The sequence below is a fragment of the Daktulosphaira vitifoliae genome, unplaced genomic scaffold (genome assembly GCF_025091365.1).
Source record: "Daktulosphaira vitifoliae isolate Bord-2020 unplaced genomic scaffold, ASM2509136v1 Scaffold_3, whole genome shotgun sequence".
Taxonomy (NCBI): Eukaryota; Metazoa; Arthropoda; class Insecta; order Hemiptera; family Phylloxeridae; genus Daktulosphaira; species Daktulosphaira vitifoliae.
Genome location: NW_026099574.1, coordinates 28,911,972 through 28,933,628, shown reverse-complemented (window position 1 = coordinate 28,933,628; position 21,657 = coordinate 28,911,972). Strand labels below are relative to the sequence as shown.

Below are 21,657 nucleotides of genomic sequence, written 5' to 3'. Positions count from 1 at the left end.
AAAAATGTATGGATCAATATAATTCTTTTTTTTGTAGATGCATGATGTCTATACCTATCATTTGGTATATTTTTTTTATAAATCTGACTTTTTACCTGCCTACGGGGGGGAATTCAAAATGACAACTTTTTCACAAAAAATTGACTTNAGGGGGGGATTCAAAATGACAACTTTTTCACAAAAAATTGACTTTTTCAACTTAAATTTTGAAAGTGTTCCGGAAAGTCTGACACTTTTATATATATCTTAAATTAAAGCTAATGTAATATACTTTATCATGGAAAAAAAAAATTTCGGACTTTATTTTATCTTCAAGGTGAAAATGGCTACCAAATGCTATTATTGTGTGAAAATTCTCAATTTTATTTTTTACATTTTTAACATTATAATGCTATAACTTATTGAAAAGTGTATTGATCAATATAATTTTTTTATGGGAAATACTATTTTCTAATAATCTCTTTTTTATTCGACATACTTTGTCTTAATCAGGATATTAATAAGGAACTAGCAGTTTATGAAGCTTTTGGAATAATCCACCAATTTTTTAAAATTAAACACTATCTAAAGATTTGCATCGAAGCGTTTTTTTTTGATAGTGATTTTAATCACTGTCAGATATCATTATACTTGATCCAACTATGCCACGTCACCACTGTGCCGCGACCCCCCTGTGCTGGGTTTTTTATATTTATCCTTATTTTTTTTACCTTTTTAGCTCTGATGAGAATGTATTGTTGTATTGACTAAGATGTGTTTTTTGCATCTATCTATAAAAAATTCTAGCTTTCACTAAATTTATTTTGCTGATCAATACGTTAAAAAACCTGAAATTGATCCAGTTGAAGATATTAAAAGAAAAAGAAATCCAATATAGTTATTCAAAATATATTTATTTATTTCGAAATTCGGCAGTATTCTTAGTCAATTCATTAACATGTCATTATTTGTATATTTCCATGACTTTTAAAATTGAGAATTTTTATGACTTCTTAATTTTCAAACACCACCAAAATATCAAACATTTTCAATGGTTAATCACAAAAAAATATATTTAGTTTATTGGTTTTCTGAATCAAATTTATAACTTTTGTAGGTATCCCTAGGGTAAATAATAAAATAGGTTTTATCGAACAAAAAATCCTTATTAAATTTTTGAGCTTTAATTATTTTTTGTAACTTAACATTGAATAGAAAATTATCAATATATTTCAAAATAATAACAAAAATTAAATATACAATCGATTATTAAAGATTCCAAAACTTAAATAATATCAGTTTTTAAAGTTTTATATGGGTTTCAATTTCTAGCTTTACTGTTGGTACTTTTATTTCGTATATCATAGCATGGGGCTGCTTCAGACACTTATTCTCGAGTCTAGTGTATAATCTCTGTATTAGTACTGTGTCCGTTTTTATCAATTGAAAATATTGTAATAAATTATTGCTGGTTGCAATTTACTCTTAAATTAATGTGCACTGCTTTAATTTAATGTTATTTCTTAAATTACATTTACTCTGATTTTTCAAAAAATTAGGAGAATTTCTTTATTGGGGCTTTCTTAACCACTCGCGATGTCCTTCTATAACAATAACGACAGTAAAAATGATCAGTTTTATATTCTTTATTCTACATATGTATACTGCATTTTATATATTCATTTGGAGGGGATACTTTGCATTATTGGCGTATTCAGAGTATATTCAATAATTGTGTTAAAACTACATTTTAGGTGAGAAATCACGTAGAAATCATTGAAAATTTAGGGAATGTCTTCTGTAATAACAGTTCACAAATGTATAATAACATTTTATATCATTAATAATAATAAATATAGTGTTGTAGAATGCCTCAACAATGACGTCCAATACATTAAAATCAGCAAATTAGAAACCTTTCTTTATAAAATAACAACTATTAAAATTCTTGTACCTAGCAATTAAATTTCATGTTTTATATAAAAATAATCAACGTAGTAAGTCTTGCTGTAAAAAAAAAAAAAAAAAAAATACATTTTTAAATCCGCGCATTTGGTATAAAATTGAATATTGACAATCACATCTTCTATATGTTGTAATATACAGGGGTGTTCAGTAAGTCAGGAAACGGTTTTCTATTGTTCTCATTGTTACAAACAATGAGAACAATAGAAACCCGTTTCCTGACTTATTGAACACCCTGTATATAAATGAATACTGATTTTCTATCAGTTATAAATATAACTGAGATAAAATTAAGTTTTGCAAAAATTAAACACAAAAAAAAAAAAATAAATAAAAAAAACAATTTTATTAATAACAGAAAAAACGTATAATTTTGGGATAGTGGCATAGTTTAGGCAACTGTTACCCTCTGCTCAAGGCGACAAATTTTCAAAAATACCATACCCGGTTGTACTACATAAAAATTGTAATTGTTTTACTCATAACCGAAAAACATATGTACCGTGGTCGCGATTATACTAATTATGACCTTTCTTTTTTGCTCGAAGGGGCGTCTAAAAATGTGGCCTTAAGGTAACGTTTGGGTATATAAAAAACTTTTTACTTCGATTTTCAAATGAAAAAATTGAATCTTTACCACATAATTATTATTGTAATAATTGGACACCACCAATAGAGTAGTATGGCACCCAAGTCACTCCAAATTGAACCATGACTAGCTAAAATGCCCTATAATGTAATTTATGAACAACAATCAAACCAATACTTTACTGTATATCTTTTAAAATAATGTTTCTTAATTATTATAATCAAATTCTTTATGAAGAGAATCTAAAGTGAAAAGGATTAATTTTTGTATGTCATTTAAATATATATCAGAATTTCTCTTACATTAAATAGCTGATAGCTTGCTAGAAATACTTAAAAATGTTGATAATTATAACAGTTATTATCAGATGAACCATAACTTAAATTTGTTTTTGAGTGGTGAATGTGAACATTCAAATAATTGTTTTAAATAACACAAGAGGACTCGGCTAAACTTTCAAGTTTTGCTTGTTTGGACATCAAATTTAGTTTTTATAATTATAAAAATGAGAATTAGTCAAACATTTTGTTATTAAAACTATAATTTATTAAAATAATGATTTAGTCAAATAGGAAAAGTACTTTTTCAAAATTACTTTTAAATTCAATTTTTTGTGCAATGGTATCAAAATGGATTTAATTGGTGCTTAATTCATTTTTTTCTAATAATGAGGTTTGTATTGTAGACTTGTTAAATCTTTGCTAACAATACTTAGTCATGTTAAAGTATTCCTATATAAGTTTATAAATATAACAACAGAAAATTAGTTGTCTACTAATGTTCATAAAAAATAATTTTTTACAAATTTGAATAATTAAAAGTTATGTTGTGTTAAATGTATACTGATTTCAGTTATAAATTAAATATATTTTATGTATAATTTATATTTTAGTTTAAAATAAATAATAATAAAATGTTGAAAGATATTTGCAGGTATCAGCTAAATGGTTGATATTTATGTACTTATCTACTCACCTATTAAACAATTTATTTTTGGTAATATACCTAGTCTTTTGATTTTATTATTTGTTTTACAAAAAAAGGTCATTTATATTTTTTGTAAAAAATATTTATAGTATTCACACTAATTCTACAGATGGTAATAAAATGAGATTTAAAGTAACACAAATTTTTATGATGTAGAGGAATAAGAATGATAGAATGATAATTCATTTCTTACTCCCCGTTTCTTTTTTCATCATATGGCAGCAGTTTAAATTCGTATATATGACTTTCTAAATTCTTCTAATTTGTTAACTAATTTTTTTCTTTTAAACCTAAGGGCTTCTGCAATTATATCATTGACATAAGTTAGTTGTATAGAAGCTGGACCTTTCAAGGTTCCCAAACAATGAAATAAAGTTGTATAATCTGCAATAAAATTTTAGCTACAATTATAAATTTTTAGTTAAGTAAATATTATTAATTTTTTGAGATAAATTTACTCACAACTGTTCAGAAGGCTAATATTGCCTATTTAAGAATTACGATTACTTACTTTTACCAGGTCGTTTAACTTCAATGATTAAAAGTTTTTTAACTTTAGCATTATGTTGTTTAATATCTAATAATTCTTGTTGAGATAAATCATTCAAGTCTTGGTTAACATTAGAATTTACTGTCAATAAATGTTGTCGAATGGAATTTTCTTCTCGGACTAATGGTACATGTACATGGTTAGAAGAAATATTATTTAGTATGATTTCTTCATTTTCTATTTCATCATTGAAGTTATTTTCATAAGGTTCAAGAATTGGAGGAGGAGGTGACGGACATGACATTCTAGAGAAGCATTCACCATTTATTGGGAGAGGTGTTAATTCCTCGTCTATATATAAAGTAAAAATAAAAATTATGCAAATTTTTAAATTGTATAAATCAATGCCATATATATCATTGCCTAAAGAATATTATAAAATAGAAAAAAAGATAAAAATTTAATTTTTGTTTAAGTTATACTATCTTATATGGTAAAAATAATTTTCTTTTCTTTAGTTAGTCATACTAATACTGGATTTATTAATTAATAGTATTTATTAACATCTATCCCTGATCAAAACATTAAAATATCTCTTTTTAAACTAGAAATTAAATAATTTTGTTGTTTCAAAAATAATTGTTATATTTTTTAGTAATAATTAAAAATTACTATTTTTTTTTTATTACTGAAATATTAGAAATTGATTTCTTATTAATTATTAGAATACATAAAAAAACAAACCGGCTTCCCCTCCATTGGGTAAAAGTAGAGGAGGAGCTTCTACTATTACATTAACAAGATTAAATGGTGCAGGTGAAGGAGACCTAGGGCGTGGTGATGCACATATATGTCTTGGTAATGGCCCTGGCTTCCTACGAGGAGGTCCACTATCAATTGCTCTTTTAGATCCAGTTCTAGGACTTGATGAACCACTCCCTGTCCCTATCATGTCAACATCAGCTTCATCCACCATCATTCTCTAAAGTATTAATATAATTAATTATAAGAATAATAAACAATTTAATTTGAGATGATTTTCATTAAATAATACAAATTTTAATTTAAAATAATGTAATTTTTATACAACACTTCAAATTTGTAAAATGATTATTATTACAGAATTCATCTATTAAAATCATACTAGGACTACAAGGATACAATAATATAAGAATACTTTCCTGAATACCCCAGGAATACTTTTTTAAGTCCTTATTTAACCTAAAAAAATTATCAATAAATCTAAATTATGCAATTTAAATAGTTTTGAATACTCTAGGATTTTAAGGGATGTTAAAGTATTCTGAATACCAATATTTTAATGTATTTTTTTTTTTTTTTTTACTTATAAATACATCAACATAAATGACCCTACAACTAAATTATAAGTATGAGGTGTGCGGGTGTAAATAAATCGATTACACACTTTTCTTAAATTAATTAAAAACATAATGAAGTCAGTTGACATTTTACCACGCTTGCGGCAACATACCTTATTGATCTGATAACTTAATTCGCGCAGTATTGTTGTAGTTACTAAATTAAACACTATTATTTTACTTATTATTATTATTTTGGGTTGTGTACACTCGCTGCCTTCCCTCACCTAACTTGGATACCACAATCTATAGAGATCCAGTCAGGTTATATTTAAAAAATATTAAATAGAAATAAATGCTTGTTATCATTGTTAGTTGAGTCTATATTTATTTGGTCACAAAACAGCTAACTGCCATTTTAGTGGGATATAAATTAAATAGGTACAGCTTAGCCATCCCTTAGTTAGGACCCTAGCAGGAAAGTACGTTGCACTGGAATCCTTTTATTAAAAATATATTTAAAAGACAAAAATTAGAAATATAAATATTTAATAAGTAAATATTTAACTTTTAGAAAATTTTAGGAGGGCTAAGCCCCTATAAGTACCTGGCTAGTTAAGCCAATGCTTTAATTTAAACTGGAAAGGTTTTTTTTAAATATAATTCAACTAAATTGGTTAATAGTTTTAATTAGTTTAGCACATATAATAAAGCATATTTTCAGTGATACTAACTTTATCAATTTTAAATGGATTTCCAAACATATGTTGCCTTACAGGCATAGATTCAACTTCTCGAAGTGGAGAAGTCATTCGTTTCAAATATTCTTGATAATTACCCATTTGACTTACAGGCATTGAATGAATTAATTCTAAAAATAAAAATATAAACATCTTACTATTTTTATAATTGTCATTTTGTTTTTGAATACTTTTTTATATATTCTTAGACTACATTAAAATCATATTTATTACTTTTTAATATTTCAAAAATTTAAATGGATAATTTTTAGGCACTTTTCTTATATAAATTATTGATGGGTTAATATGATTTTAGAAAAATAATTTTTGAATTGCAAGCATTTTAATACATAGTGGGTATGTAATTCAGGTGAAGTATGCATTGTAAATATACATCAGAGTAAGCTGTACCCTCATCAGATCAACAAGAAATTTGTTTATTACTAAAAGAAATAATAAAAAAAACAGAGCAGAGTGAAAACAAGTATAGATGATAACTATCAGTGATTAAAATTACTATCATTAAACGATTGCAAACCTGTAGATAGTGTTTAATTTTTAAAAGGAATGGTATTGTAAATTTTATGGAGAAATTAAAAAGTTATTGTTTACAGAGTGATAATTTTGATATTAGTCACTTAAAATAAAAATTATATTTAGAAAATAATTTTGGGTACTATTTAATTCTATATATTTTTTTGAATTAATAATCAAGAAATATATCCATTATACATTATAAGGGTTTCAATTTTTTTTTTAATGATTAGATACATATATAACTAGCTAATTAAATAAAAAATTATCTAATTAAGGGAAAGACTAGTTGAAACACTTTTCGAAATTGTTGTACTTCAGAAGTTATTAACATTTTAAATATAAAGTGGAGAAAAGCATGACAAAGTAATCAGTAATAACAAAAATTACATAACCCACACAACTTGACTATATTACAATAAATAGTTATAACTTCTGAAAAAATGTGTCAAAAGTTATCTGATTCCTTATCATTTAAATTAGATTATTTTTTATTTTATAATCTAGTTAAATATATATGTGGTCACTTGAACAAAAAAAATTAACACGCTTATAAGGTATAAGGGATGAATTAAAAAAATTATTATTATTTGAAATATTTGGAACTAAATAACATTAAAAATGATTTCCTTAAAAATAATTATTATGTTAATTAAATTGAATGTATAAGAGATTGGCTATTAAAAAATCACTCTGTATTTCTTTATTTCAATTTATCATAAGCCATTGGTAGTCATTACATATTTATGGACAAGGCAGTCTCCTTCCTTATCATATACATATTGGATTGACATTAAATTTTGCATGAATTTTCCCTAAAAATAATTATAACTAACAATTAAATCATTAAAATTTTTTTTTTCATTTTTTGTAAAAGGGGGTAACTATTTGTCTTAAAATATAGACAAACAATTGAAAAAAAAAAAAAAAATTGAAATAAAAAATTATAACAGAACAAAAAATTATGATTATTACACTAAAATGACATTTTATGTTTAAGTCCAAAGGCTGTATAAATAAACAAGACACAGTGTTTAAACAATTTTTTTTTAACTTATGATAAATAGTATAAGCTTTAATTTAACATGTGTATAAAAATTTAAGTATTTCTGGAATATTTTCAAAAGTTAATTTGAAAAATTCAATTTTTTGTTCAAAAAGTTTCTATTTTAAATCCCTCTTGTGGGCAGGTAAGGGTCAGATTTTCAAAAAAATTAGATCAAATGAAAGGAAAATATTTAGAGTTTATATAAAAATTGTTTCTTGATTTTTCAATTTTTGAAATATTAAAGCAGTTTAAAGAAAACTTTGAAAAATGTAGAAATTTACTAAATTAAAATATTGTAATTTTTAATAGATATGATTTGTGATATTTTGACGTATTGTGAAAAATATCTATCTGGTGAGAGCTCAGAAAAAGTGACGACAGACATATAGGGAAAAAAAATATCATAGTAAAATTTATACTTTCTTATCTTCACAACAATGAAATTAAAAATATGATTTTATCATAGTTTAAGCATGCATAAATTATTTTAAAATAGAATTACAATGAGTATTGATTGTATCAAAAGTTATTATTTAATTTATTTAAACTAGTTATTTACTATTAAAAGTTTTATCTTGTCTGAAAATATATTTTTAATGAGTATTTTAAATAAATATAAAATTTAAGTAGTACAAGTTTTAACAGAAAAACAGACACAAGTATTTTTCTTGCCATATAAAAAACTTAAACATAATTAATTGATACAAGTGGAAAAATAAATAAATGTTACTTAAGAATCACCCCATATATAAATATAAAATTAAATTTATACCATCATCAAATAGCTTTGTTTGAGACAATTGTGAAAAATTATTTTGCATGTTTTTTACAACTTCCAGAAGTTTACTTCTAGAAATATCAAAAGGATTACGAAAACCAGAACCACCAGTTTTGTTACATTCAACATTTTTTCGTTTAGCAGTTCCTACAACGTAATTGTTGAAATCATTAAGTTGTTCCCTCAAATGAATAAATTTATCTGAAAATTTTGGAAAATTAAATATTGTTACTGTTAATAAGATAAAAATAAAAAAAATTACTCTGAAGTTGAGGATTAGTTGATACATCTTTTTTTAATAGAGATAAATGATTAATTCTTACGTAGTCAGCCATATTTACATTTGATTTTGCAGTTTGTTTATTAGTTACTTCAGTACATAATCTACAATAATAAACCAAAAAAAAATAAAATATAATATAGTAGTAAGTAAAAACATTTAAATTCTAATTATAGATATGATAATATATTTCAGTAAAACATTTATAATAAATATTCTTGACGTTAATTTGTTTTCATCTATATTTATACCTATCATATTCAGTTTTTGCTTGAGTTTTTAATCTCTTAAGATAACTTAGCACAGAATAACTTAAAGAAGCATTGTCAGCAGTATCTGGTACAAGTGAAGTCACAACAGTATTTGGAACACCCATTCTGGTTAATGCTCTTCTTAAAGGCTAAACAATATTTTTTATCAATAAAAAAAAAAAAAAATATATTATTTTTAATTAGTACATACAGCGTTATAATAACCAGGTGTACTACGTAAATACGCTTGAAATTGTGCTCGCCATTCTGGAGTTTGTTTGAGTCTATGAACTTTGATCAATTCATCAAGAATAGGTAAAAGCAAAGGGTAATTATAAGGTAAAACAAAAAGATTGACACAAGACAGGGTAGTACTGGCTTTCAAATAACCAAAAGGATGCATGACATCTGGTGTTTTAAAACTATTAGCAACAAAAACCTTAAAATAAAATTTATATACACATTAATTAAGTTTGGTAAAATGATAAGTTATTAATTAAAGAAGGCTATGAAAGAACCATATTTTATTTAAGTAAAAAATCTCATGAAAATAATTGATTACCTGCCAACAGAGAGTGGGTTGCTTTCTTGATAATATAAATTGAGTTAATGGACATGGTTCTAGTTCATATTTATCAAATGGTAAACTTTCAATAACCATAGGTTCTTGATTAACACAAGAAAACTTAACAGTTGGATGAGCATATCTTGGAGGCTATAGAAAATAATTGTAAATTAAAAATTCAATTTTACATTAATTTAATTTGTGATATTTTACCAAAGAATTCATGGTATTTTCTGGCCAATATGATTCAGGAATAGGCCAAAAACCCATAGGAAATCCTTTTTGAGCAGATTTTGGTACATGAATTAATTTTCGACAGTTTTGCCATGAATTTGTAGGTGGCTGAATATTTGGTAATCCATTTGTCTTATTCTATAAGTTAAAATTAAATTAATAATTATTATTATTTATATTTAAATTCTAAAATTAATTTAATTAAAAAAAAAAAAAACATTTTATGTATCATACTCCATTTTGATGAATTTGGTCAATGTTTCCGAAACCAATTTTTCCAAATTCATCATAGACTATATCTGTATCAACTCCATTTTCTTTATCATTAATTGGCATTGGTTCAGGACCAATTTTCTCAAAATTAATAACAACGCCACTTTGAATTTTTTGTACTAAGCTATCTATACATTGCATCAGAACTCTTTGTGAAGTTATACAATATGATCTACCTGTAAATTAAATATATGGTAAATTTAGAATAACAAATAATTTTCAATTTTGATGAACTAAAAATTTAAATATACCTCCAGTAACTTCACACATTGCATCTATAGGGGATGTATCATTAGCAACCAGCCCTGTATCACGTTCAACAGTTGGTGTACCAGACATACGTAAAACTAATGAAAATAACCGTTGATCCCAACGAAAAGGTTCTCGTGTCATTTCCCAACCAGGTATTGGGTTTGTCATGGGCAAGTTAAATTCATCTACAACAGTTGATGCATTTGATAATCGACCACCATCTGTTATTACAACAATGATGCAAGGTTCAAGAAAAAACGGTGAACGCCCTTGTCCATACGTATCTATACCACTTTGCATACGATTAATATTGAGTATATCAAAAACGTTTTTTAATGCAAGACCTAATGTAGTCATTTCAGCACATCTTAAATTTTTTAATTGATTCATAAAAGCACCAATATTTTCTTTCCAACCAGCCTGTAATAATATTTTACAATTATTAAAAAAATATTGATTTATTAGAAATTGAAGTAGATTTTAATAAAAAAATTATAATAATAAAGTATATTATAAAATTATTAATAACACTTTTCTATTGGTCAAATTTACTAGTTATCTTTTAAACTATTATTAATTTGTATTACCTTTATATTAGCTGGAGGTTCTTCAAAAGTAAGAAGCATATACCTATCACCTCGACTTTCAGAAGATCTTTGTCTCACCTGCGTAAAATTAATTTTTTTTTAATCTTTTATAAATTTTCACCTATATAAAGATAAGAATACTGTATTCAAACCTTAACAAAAGACTCTACTGCTCCTTTTGCAATATCCAAGAGGGTTGGCCTTCCTCCTACATAGGTCCTCTGACACATGGACGCCGAAGTATCAATGAGAAATACAATAATAGTCATGCCTAGGGTTTGTCAACAAAGGAATTTACAAAACTTCAGAACACGGCTGTACATTAGGATTTTTTTAAAAATACTGTGTGAATTTTTCATGAACTGAATGTTGATTATTATATCATTGCGGCTAGGTAAATAGAAAATTAATTGGGTCGATGATCATACGTGGACTGTGACGGCCATTTTTGACGGTTGTTTAAGAAATTTAAGACTGAGCGGCAGAAACTGTGATATGCGTGCACGTGAGCTGACGTCCAAAACCCAACTTTTACAATTATGCTGTTTTCAGAAATGGGCTAAAGCAAATTTGTAGGATCCGCCAGAGAGCGCTCATTAATAAGTCACTCCTCTTTTGTCACTACAAAAATTGGTGTACTATCTCCTCCTGACTTTTCAAATTATAACAGATAACTGACAATATGAATTACATATAAATTATAAATAAAGACATTTAAATTTAATTCAATAATTAATTACAATACGAATTTTCGTGTGTAAAAATAATTTTAGCATGGTGAATTATTCATAATTTGCTTATTCATTTTAAAAATTTGTGTATGCTAGATGGTATCATATTGCAACTAATTTAGGTGGTGTCACTGCATTAAATTCTGATTACTAATAGATAATATTTTATAATTGGTAATAGTTAAATAAAGGGTAGTATAACGAATAATTCTTTTCGCAGTCTTTTAATCTATGAATAAATAATAAAATGGAATACATTTTGTTACTTGTATTTATATTCAAATCTTACTGTCACTACTTTTTTAAAGTTGATGAATGAATCACATGAAAGTTTCACAGGGATAAGATTTTTGGAAAGGAATAGCATAGGTAAACTCAAATAATACATATTTACAAAATTTTAATATAAACAATATTCTACTATTTCGTGTGAAAATTTAAACTTATTTGGTTTAATTAAAGATTGTTAAATTAAATTAAACAGTTATAACTAATTCTTATCAAATTTTATCCTAAATTGTTTCTTATAGTAGTAAGAAAAATTCTGAATCTCAAGCAAAATTAAAGTACATTTGAGGAATACCCTAGGTGCGGCCTGCTAATAGTGTTATTAACAAACTTTAAAGTGCTATAACTTTTTGACTATTTTACACCAACATTTTATTTTTGCATACTTGTAGTCAGTATAAAAAAAACCAATTAAAAAAAAATTAAAAATATTGTGTGAGAGTTAATTTGAATTCATGGCAGTATAATAGTTAAAATTTGAATTAGTTTATTAATTTTATCTTTTTAAAGAAATAAATTAATTAGAATTTCCTTAAACTTGAAAAAAAAAAATTCCTATTATACTTTCTTATTACACGCTCACGTATTTGTTTTCCTATTAATTTTTCTTTTTGTCAGACTCGAGAATAAACAAATTTTGAATTAATGAATTGAATAGTATTCTCCTATAGTATTTCATCTTTAAAATATTTTATATTTTGTTTTTGTTAAGGGTAATTTATTTTAAAAAAACCCAGCACAGGGGGGTCGCGGCACAGTGGTGACATGGCATAGTTGGATTAAGTATGATTAAAATCACTATCAAAAAAAACACTTCGATGCAAATCTTTAGATAGTGTTTAATTTTAAAAAATTGGTGGAATATTCCAAAAGCTACATGATCTGCTAGTTCCTTATTAATATCCTGAATTAAAAAGGGATTATTAAAAAATATTATTTCTCATAAAAAAATTATGTTGATCCATACACTTTTCAATATGTTATAGCATTATAAAGTTAAAAATGTAAAAAATAAAATCGAGAATTTTCACTTAAAAAAAGCATTTGGTAGACATTTTCACCGTGAAGACAAAATAAAGTACGAACATTTTTTTTTCCATAATAAAGTGCATTACATTAGCTTTAATTTAAGATATATATAAAAGTGTCAGACTTTCCGGACATTTTCAAAATTTAAGTTAAAAAAATTAATTTTTTGTGAAAAAGTTGTCATTTTAAATCCCCCCCTGTGGGCAGGTAATGGGTCATATATAAAAAAAATATATACCAAATGAAAAGTAATGATGTCATGCATCTATATAAAACAAAAATTATGTTGATTAGGTCATTTTTAAAAAAGTTATAGCAATTTTAAGTACAAAAAATTGAAAAAATTTTGAAAATTAGCGATTTTTAAATTTGTAATTTTTTGGAGGTTTCCCCCATTTACGGGGAACGAGGGGATTTTTTTCAATTTTTGAGGGTAATGTCTTCGACTAGATAAGATTTGTGATCTTTTGACGTACTTCGCATCGAAGCTAAAAGTATTTTTGAAATGCTTATTTAATAAACATTTCAAAAATAGTTTTATTTTATTCTTTTCTTTTAAAACGGTCTATTGATACTAAACCCTGGGATACAGATGTTAGATGTAAAGAAGTTTTATTATTATTTGCAATTCTAGAAAACTTCATATATTAAGACAAATATTTTACATGTTTACAATTTTTTATCTTTAGGTTTCTTCAACCAAAAATTCTAGTTTTTACAATGGAATTTCATGAATTCAATAATACTGGCTATTGGGGCCCAACCACAGCTACCATAGATTGGTGTGAAAAGAACTACGAAGTAAATTATTACATTGCTGAATTTTGTAAGAAAAATTAAATTAAGTTAATAGTGAAGTATGATAATAAAAATGTGATGTTGATAAAATTTGACTAAATTTAATGTACTTTTATAGCTATAAAAATTATAGAAATCTAAAAAAGTCAAGAATTTATATATTGTACTGGTGTGTTAGAAACAAATGCAGGATTTAATTTCTCAATTATTTTATTAGAAATAATAAAATCACAAAAAAAAAAACATTGATATATCCTTTAAAATTTCTGATTTTTGTTTGACAGACATCTTGTATGTGCTCCACATGATTGTGGCCATAGACTAAAAACAAAAGGTTGATTAAATGTTTTCAAATACTTATTTCTTAGTTAACAAAGGATTCGCTGCTATAGAGTATAGATATATAAATGTATTTTTGGTTTTACTTTACATACCTTTTGCTGATCTCTCAAAACTTAGTGATAGTATCACAGACTACACTTTTACTAGCCTTTTTTTGATCTATTATGACTTAAGTTAAGTTCATTATTAAAAACACCTTATTTCTGTAGCAATTTTACTACCAGTATAAATAACTATCGAGTAAGCCATGATATGGTAAAAAAAAACAAAAGAATGAATTAATAACTTGTTGAATCTAAATTTGGAATGATAACACATTATAAAAATAATAAGAAAATTTCTCCCAGGCTAAATTAAAAGTATAGGAATATTGTAAATTCTGAAGATGTTTCTAACAAACCCTAAGGTGATTGATTAATTATTCTTCACACAAAATTTTTAAAATATAAACATACTAAAATTTTTTATCTTGAGTAGTTAATAGTATCCTATGTTCTATGATATAAAAAAAAAATTGTTCTTTACCCCCCTCCCCTTTAAAGTACTTATGTTTTTTAAATGTAAACATTTAATGTTTCCATTAACTTTTGTTTAATTAACTTAAAAATAAGAAAATGACTGGTTAATAATAGCTTTTAATATAGTATTTTAAAATATATTAGTACTTTTATACTATGGTAGGAAGAGTAGTGTAGTTATGTATACCATAGAGAAAAAAAAGCACACCCATTTTACTTCTTCCGTTCTAGTATAAAAGTGCTAATTTCTTAAAATACTGTTTCAAAAGTTGTTATCATCTAGTAATTTTCTTATTTTGAAGCTAATTAAATATATTTGTTTTCATTTAAAAAACTTAAACTGATGCTACATTAAAGGAGAAAGAGAAAGAGAGAAACAAATTTTTTTTTTGAAAATAATAGAAAAAAGGATATTATTTAATTTAGAAAATAAAATTATAATAAGTTTTATATTTTTTTTATGTGAGACATAATATTTGATTGATAAAATTAATTTTACTTTAGATTTTTTTAACAGGGAATACTTTAAGTAACTTAATGATGATAATACCACCTTTATGGGGAATTTGGGATATGAAAAAACAAAAATTTGCTCGTAGATTTCTGTTTTGCTATTTATGCATTATGGGTAAGTTATTTTGTTTCTATAAGGTGATTTAATGAAATATTAAACTTATTAATTCATTTAATAAATTATATGAAATATTTTAATTAAAACACATTGTATATCCAAAAAAAATAAAAAAAATTGTAATTTTCAATATTTGTTTCAAAGTTTATATTATTTTAATTATAAAATATTGCAACTTTGTAATACAGTTGTTGGAATGGGCAGTTGGGCATTTCATATGACACTTTTGTACAAAATGCAGTTGTTTGATGAATTACCAATGGTCTGGGGAACATGTTACTGTATTTATTGCTTGTAAATATTTTATTTATTCAAAATATTTTAAAAACTTTATGAAAATATTAATTGTGGTACTTGTTATTTTTAGATCAATTATAAAGTACAACGTCAAATCTGAAACTGCATTACCTAATAAATTATTATTGTTTTTGTTAACAATTATTAGTGTTGGATTTGCTGTAATCTATCTTATGTGGCCACAACCTTTATTGCAGCATATATGTTATGGTGTATTAGTTTTTATATCATTAGTACAAGAAATAAAAATTATAATTGAATTTAAATGTGCTATTTGCAAAAAACTGTTTGCCGTTGCATTAGCATTATATCTCTTTGGATTTTTTCTATGGAATATTGATAATATATTCTGTAAAGATCTTACGTAAGTTTATTTATTGTACAACACTTAAAACTTTTTCAATTACATAGCATTACTGCATAGTTTTTAAAACTATCATTGAATAAGACAATTGAAAATGCATTAATAGATATATGACTATTTAGGAAAGTTTTATTTTATTTCAAAATTTTAATGAATCTTTTTTGAAAAATATGCTTAATATTCCCATAATAGACTTTTTAAGTGATTTTATTACCAATCAAAAAAAAATTATTTGTGTTTTTTAAACCATTATATTCCAGAAAATAACTCCAGGAATTTATGAATTCCTAAAGACTTTCAAATCTAAAAATTATTCTTAACCATTATTTTAGGAATTTAGAGTGAACTTTATTTGTATGATAGTGTTTTTTACTTTTGAGTCTATTATATTGTTTTAATCATTTTGTTAATTACTTGTGTACTGTTTGACTTATAAGGCGTAATTTATTTGTTTATTTTGGAATAAATAAAATAATAATTATCATTATAATTAAATTATTCTGACAAGTTTTTTACTTAAATATTTTTTAATTCTCATTTTTGAACTATATAATAAAGATAATTTGTTTTTGGAAGATGTAAAAAACATTAAATCACCCTTATCTCAGCATGTAAGGATATGAAATAAAATTCTCTATAAGTATAATTTTCTAATATTTGAGTAAACTTAAAATTAAATAAAAATTTTTTTCTACAGGTATTTACGAGAAAAAATCCCCATATTATTAAGACCAATTTCTCAAATGCATGGTTGGTGGCATATATTTGCAGGTTATGGAGTTTATGTTCAAGTTTTATTTTGGTAATATTAAATTTTGCCTTGTAAAATTTAGCAAAATTTCTTTGTTGTTTACTTATTATAACCAAATTTCTTTTTAGTATACATTCCACATATGATTACCATAAAAAGTTAAGACAAACTGATATTTTATTGCCAATGCATTTATATTTTACCATACGCTGGAGAAATACTGAAAAAAAATATTGATCTTATTTATTTTATATTTAAGTTAAATAATTTTAAAATATGTATCTTGTAATATATACAAAATATGTTATACTTGTACAATGATAATTTTACAACTATAATTATAACTACCACCAAGGTAGTATGAATGCTATAATTATTGCCAATTTTTTTTTATATTACAAATAGTCTAGTAATTGTGATATATAGTGATAATTTTATATGAACTCTGTGGTGCTTGAGTAATAATTCCTAAATTAAAAAATTAGTTTTTAAATACCTAAATTTATCATACTTATAAGTTTTTATTGGTTAAACAATTTAGACTGAAATACAATTTTACTAGCTAATTTAAACTTCAAAAAATTAGAAGTTACTTACAAAGTAAAAATGTGTTAAACTTCGATTTTTAATACTTTGTTTGTTAGATTGAAAATTTTTGATCCAAGCACCATAGAATTGCCCTTTTTTTTTAAATAATTGAATTTAATTTTACTTAATTAAAAAAATTATTTTATTAATATGCTTGAAAAGTACTGAAATACTTGTAAGTATTTACTTACACGTAATACTGATTTAGATTATTATTATTATTATTTTTTTTTTTTTACAAATGACTACTGTGCCTAATAATTGTTTATTTTAAATAACTTAAATTAAGTGATTAAGTTTATCATTTGTACAAAAAGCTTATGTTGAAAAATGTAAATTATATTTATTATTATACAGCTCTAGTCACTGGAAAATAAGTTCATAATTTTTTTATTTGTAGTGATCTCATATTATTTTGCTTAAATAACTTATTTTATAAGTTTAAAAATTTTAAAAATAAAATATTTATAACACTTTGATTATTATTGCTTTTAATTATATATGATTATTCGTTTTCATTATTTTCATGGTTTATGTTGAATATTTGTTTAATAAATAAAACAATGAATTTTTTTAGGGTCCAAAGCATCTAAGCATAGTGTACCAGGGGTTGGAATTTTTAAAATTTTTAAGAGCTAATTTTAAAGAGGTAATAATATTTTTCGACAATATTCTTTTTTACTTATTTCTATTATATTTTTAATGTTTGTATGATAGTCATGAATTGACCAAGTAAAAAATTAGTTACTTGAAAATTTAACTATTTAGCATCATATAATTCATTTATACTGAAATCAAGTATTTGTTTGAGATGGTATTATTGTTAGTCTTCACAACAAATATGTTTTTTTAAGAGAATTTTTGTTATGCTACTATCAACCAAAAGTAATGACGGGCAATTTTTAAAAACGAATAAATTTTTAAATTTTTTTTAAATATAAATACATTAATGTGCAGATAATTAATAGAATAATGAACTAAAAATCGCTTTTGAACCCTGGAAAAATCTAAAATAAAAAAAATTATACTTGCATGATCAATTTCATCATAGTAGATGGTTAATTAGTGATATGTTACTAAATATCTGTTTTAGTCTTTGATATATAATTACTAATATAACGCTTTGATAGTTTTTAAGCACATACTTTTATTTACAACACAAATTTATTTTAAATCAGAAATTAAATAAATTACGGACAAAATTTCATAGGATACGAAACAAACGCGACGATAACTCCAATTTATCGGAATACGATCGTCGATGTCGGTCAAATGGAGGCTGCTTTCTCTTTTATCGCGTCTCCAAAAATTTCACAAAATCTCAAAAACGACGAGGTGTAAATTTTTTTTTAAATTTTCATTAAAATCAATCAATTTAACAATAAAATCACCAAGTCAGAATCGATTTTAAAATCGAAAAAATAATCTTATAGAAATTATTTAATTGTATTTTTTTTTTTTTTATTATATTTTTCCATAATAATCACTTACCTTAGTTCATAAATAAGATATTATATAATATTTGATTAATTATTTCTTTTTCATATAGTTATACCATAAAACAGCTAATTAATCATCGGTATGCTATTATGATTTTGAATGTTAATTATTATTGTGATATTAACATAAGTAAAATTTTAGCACAATAAGACATATAACCCTACGAACTGGTTTTTGATAGCAGTGATGTAAGTTGAACAAAAGTTTAGGACATCCAGTGCCGTAGCCAAAAAGCGACTAAAGGTTTACCCCATTGGGCAATTATTATTAATTACATAATAAGACTTGCGCTACGATAAACTGTTCGACTTTGGGAGGAAAATTTTAAGAAAAATGTATGGACCTATTTTTCGATGAAAATAAGGAAAAATGGTTAAGGAGGTCAAATGAGGAACTGAAGAATGAATTATTATTTAAAAGAGGACATAGTGCAGTTTGTTAAGAGTTCAAGACTTCCCTGGGCTGGGCATACGTGGAGAGCTGATAGGTCTCTTATAATAATAGTAATGGTGAATCAAATAGATCGGAAAAGACCAAGGGGATATCCAAGGCAAAGATGGCTAGATGTGGTTAGAAAAGATCTAGAGGAGTTAAAATCGGACTGGGTCGGAAACTTCTCTAGTCTACGCAAAAAAAGTATGGGGGAATCGCTTTTAGAAGCAAAAAACCTAAATGGCTCGTAAAACGTTTTTTTTTTTAAAGACTTACGATAGTAAGAGTATGTGATAAGTCAAAAAACAAAAAAAAAAAAAAACCCAGCACAGGGGGGTCGCGGCACAGTGGTGACGTGGCATAGTTGGATCAAGTATAATGATATCTGACAGTGATTAAAATCACTATAAAAAAAAACGCTTCGATGCAAATCTTTAGATAGTGTTTAATTTTAAAAAATTGTTGGATTATTCCAAAAGCTTCATAAACTGCTAGTTCCTTATTAATATCCTGATTAAGACAAAGTATGTCGAATAAAAAAGAGATTATTAGAAAATAGTATTTCCCATAAAAAAATTATATTGATCAATACACTTTTCAATAAGTTATAGCATTATAATGTTAAAAATGTAAAAAATAAAATTGAGAATTTTCACACAATAATAGCATTTGGTAGCCATTTTCACCTTGAAGATAAAATAAAGTCCGAAATTTTTTTTTTCCATGATAAAGTATATTACATTAGCTTTAATTTAAGATATATATAAAAGTGTCAGACCTTCCGGAACATTTTCAAAATTTAAGTTAAAAAAATTAATTTTTTGTGAAAAAGTTGTCATTTTAAATCCCCCCTTGTGGGCAGGTTAAGGGTTAAATTTATGAAAAAAATATACCAAATGAAAGGTAATGATATTATGCATCTATATAAAAAAGAATTATATTGATATGTTTATTTTTGAAAAAGTTATGGCACTTTTAAGTAAAAAAAATTGAAAAAATTTCGAAAATTAGCGATTTTTAAATTTGTAATTTTTTTGGAGGTTTCCCCCTTTTACGGGGAACGAGGGAATTTTTTTCAATTTTTAAGGGTAATGTCTTCGACTAGATACGATTTGTGATCTTTTGACGTATCATTGAAAGAAATCGGTTCGGTGAGAGCTGAGAAAAAGTGGTAACAGACACACAAAAAAAAAAAAAAAACACATCTTAGTAAAACCAATACCTTCTCAGCTTCGCATCGAAGCTAAAAGTCTTTAAAAAATCCTGGTACGACACTCCACCCACCTGATAAATGTAATTTTAAAAAATTATTTAAAATGATTTTTTTGCTTATTTTAAGTAAAACAACACCAAATGTTAACGATGCACAAATAATTATGAAGAATCAAGGGTCAGATTAAAAAAAAATTTTCCGTTTATTGTTTAAATATATCATAATGTTATCCAGAGGTGCTGAAACCATTTTTTAAAAAGGGGCAAACATTTATTGTCTAAAAATAGGTCTCTTTAATTATTAACAAAGCTAAAAAACGCTTGTACAGTAGGATCGTGACACAGTAGAAACGTGGCCTAGTTAGAACAAGTATAGATGATATCTGATAGTGATTATAATCACTGTCATAAGAAACGCTTCGATGCAAATCTGTAGATAGTGTTAAATTTGAAGAAATTGATGGATTATTCCAAAAGCAAAAAAACTCCTAATTTTTGTTCTACTTCGACTGCATTTGCACATAGAAGATAGGTAATCAGTACAATTGTTTTTTTTATTTAACTCTAGTACATAAAATAAGCTTTAATTTAACATATGTTTAAAGGACGCAGTATTTGCGAACATTTTAACATTTTCAAAAGTTGAGTTTTGTAAAAAAGTTGCTTTTTTCAATCCCTCTGTGAGCAGGTAAAGGGTCAGATTATCGTAAAATTTATATTAAATGAAAAGGAAATACGTAACGTGTTTATATAAAAAAAATTATTTTGGTTCGTTCATTTTTCGAAATGTTACGACAATTTTAAGTACTAAAATAACATTGATTTTTTACACGAAAATTATATTTTTTAGCTATAAGTAGTCAATTTTTAATATATAAAAACTGGCTTTTATGAAATTTTAAAACAACTTTTATAATTATAAAAAAAATTATTTTTTAATAGTAACGTATTTTAACGTAGTAAGTATATATTAATTATTAAAAAAAATTGTAAGAGCTAAATGTAAACTAATAGTTATAACAGTTGTCAGTTAGATCTGTTCCACTCTGTATATTTTTCAAGAACAAATATTTTGTACATTATTTGGATTGACTTCTAAATTGGCAATTATATTTATTAATATAGTACACTTGGGAATCATTAAACAAATTTATAATTAAAACATTATTAGTATACATAATGCAAAAATAGTATTTTTTTATTACTGATATTAGCAACATCAATGCAAATAAATACGCAGTATTTTATTAGTTTTTAACTACCCCTAAAGACTACCCCTCCATAGAGGTTAGTTGGTGATATGAT

General features: G+C 25.0%; 2 protein-coding genes across 6 annotated transcripts; one reads left to right on the top strand and one right to left on the bottom strand.

The window, feature by feature from the left end:
• Positions 1–1,992: 1,992 nt before the first annotated feature.
• LOC126900807 (integrator complex subunit 6) lies at positions 1,993–11,417 on the bottom strand. The gene is made up of 14 exons (XM_050676764.1): positions 11,024–11,417; positions 10,872–10,949; positions 10,284–10,704; positions 9,994–10,208; positions 9,739–9,897; positions 9,523–9,675; positions 9,172–9,399; positions 8,961–9,109; positions 8,692–8,813; positions 8,424–8,630; positions 6,064–6,200; positions 4,755–4,992; positions 4,032–4,361; positions 1,993–3,904 (listed from the first exon to the last, which is right to left on the bottom strand). Exons 1-14 carry the CDS (start codon positions 11,138–11,140, stop codon positions 3,747–3,749), a joined length of 2,712 nt encoding a protein of 903 aa, XP_050532721.1. The 5' UTR covers positions 11,141–11,417; the 3' UTR covers positions 1,993–3,746.
• A 341-nt stretch (positions 11,418–11,758) lies between these two features.
• Positions 11,759–17,687, top strand: LOC126900835 (alkaline ceramidase 3). 5 transcript variants are annotated; one of them, XM_050676814.1, is made up of 7 exons: positions 11,759–11,971; positions 13,609–13,720; positions 15,082–15,205; positions 15,397–15,502; positions 15,576–15,869; positions 16,567–16,671; positions 16,749–17,687. In XM_050676814.1, exons 2-7 carry the CDS (start codon positions 13,640–13,642, stop codon positions 16,855–16,857), a joined length of 819 nt encoding a protein of 272 aa, XP_050532771.1. In that variant the 5' UTR covers positions 11,759–11,971; positions 13,609–13,639; the 3' UTR covers positions 16,858–17,687. The 5 variants fall into 5 exon arrangements, with proteins under 5 accessions (XP_050532771.1, XP_050532769.1, XP_050532770.1 ...); XM_050676812.1 differs by having other exon boundaries at positions 11,762–11,971; positions 13,609–13,745; positions 15,095–15,205; XM_050676813.1 differs by lacking the exon at positions 11,759–11,971 and adding an exon at positions 12,872–12,968 and having other exon boundaries at positions 13,609–13,745; positions 15,095–15,205.
• Positions 17,688–21,657: the final 3,970 nt, after the last annotated feature.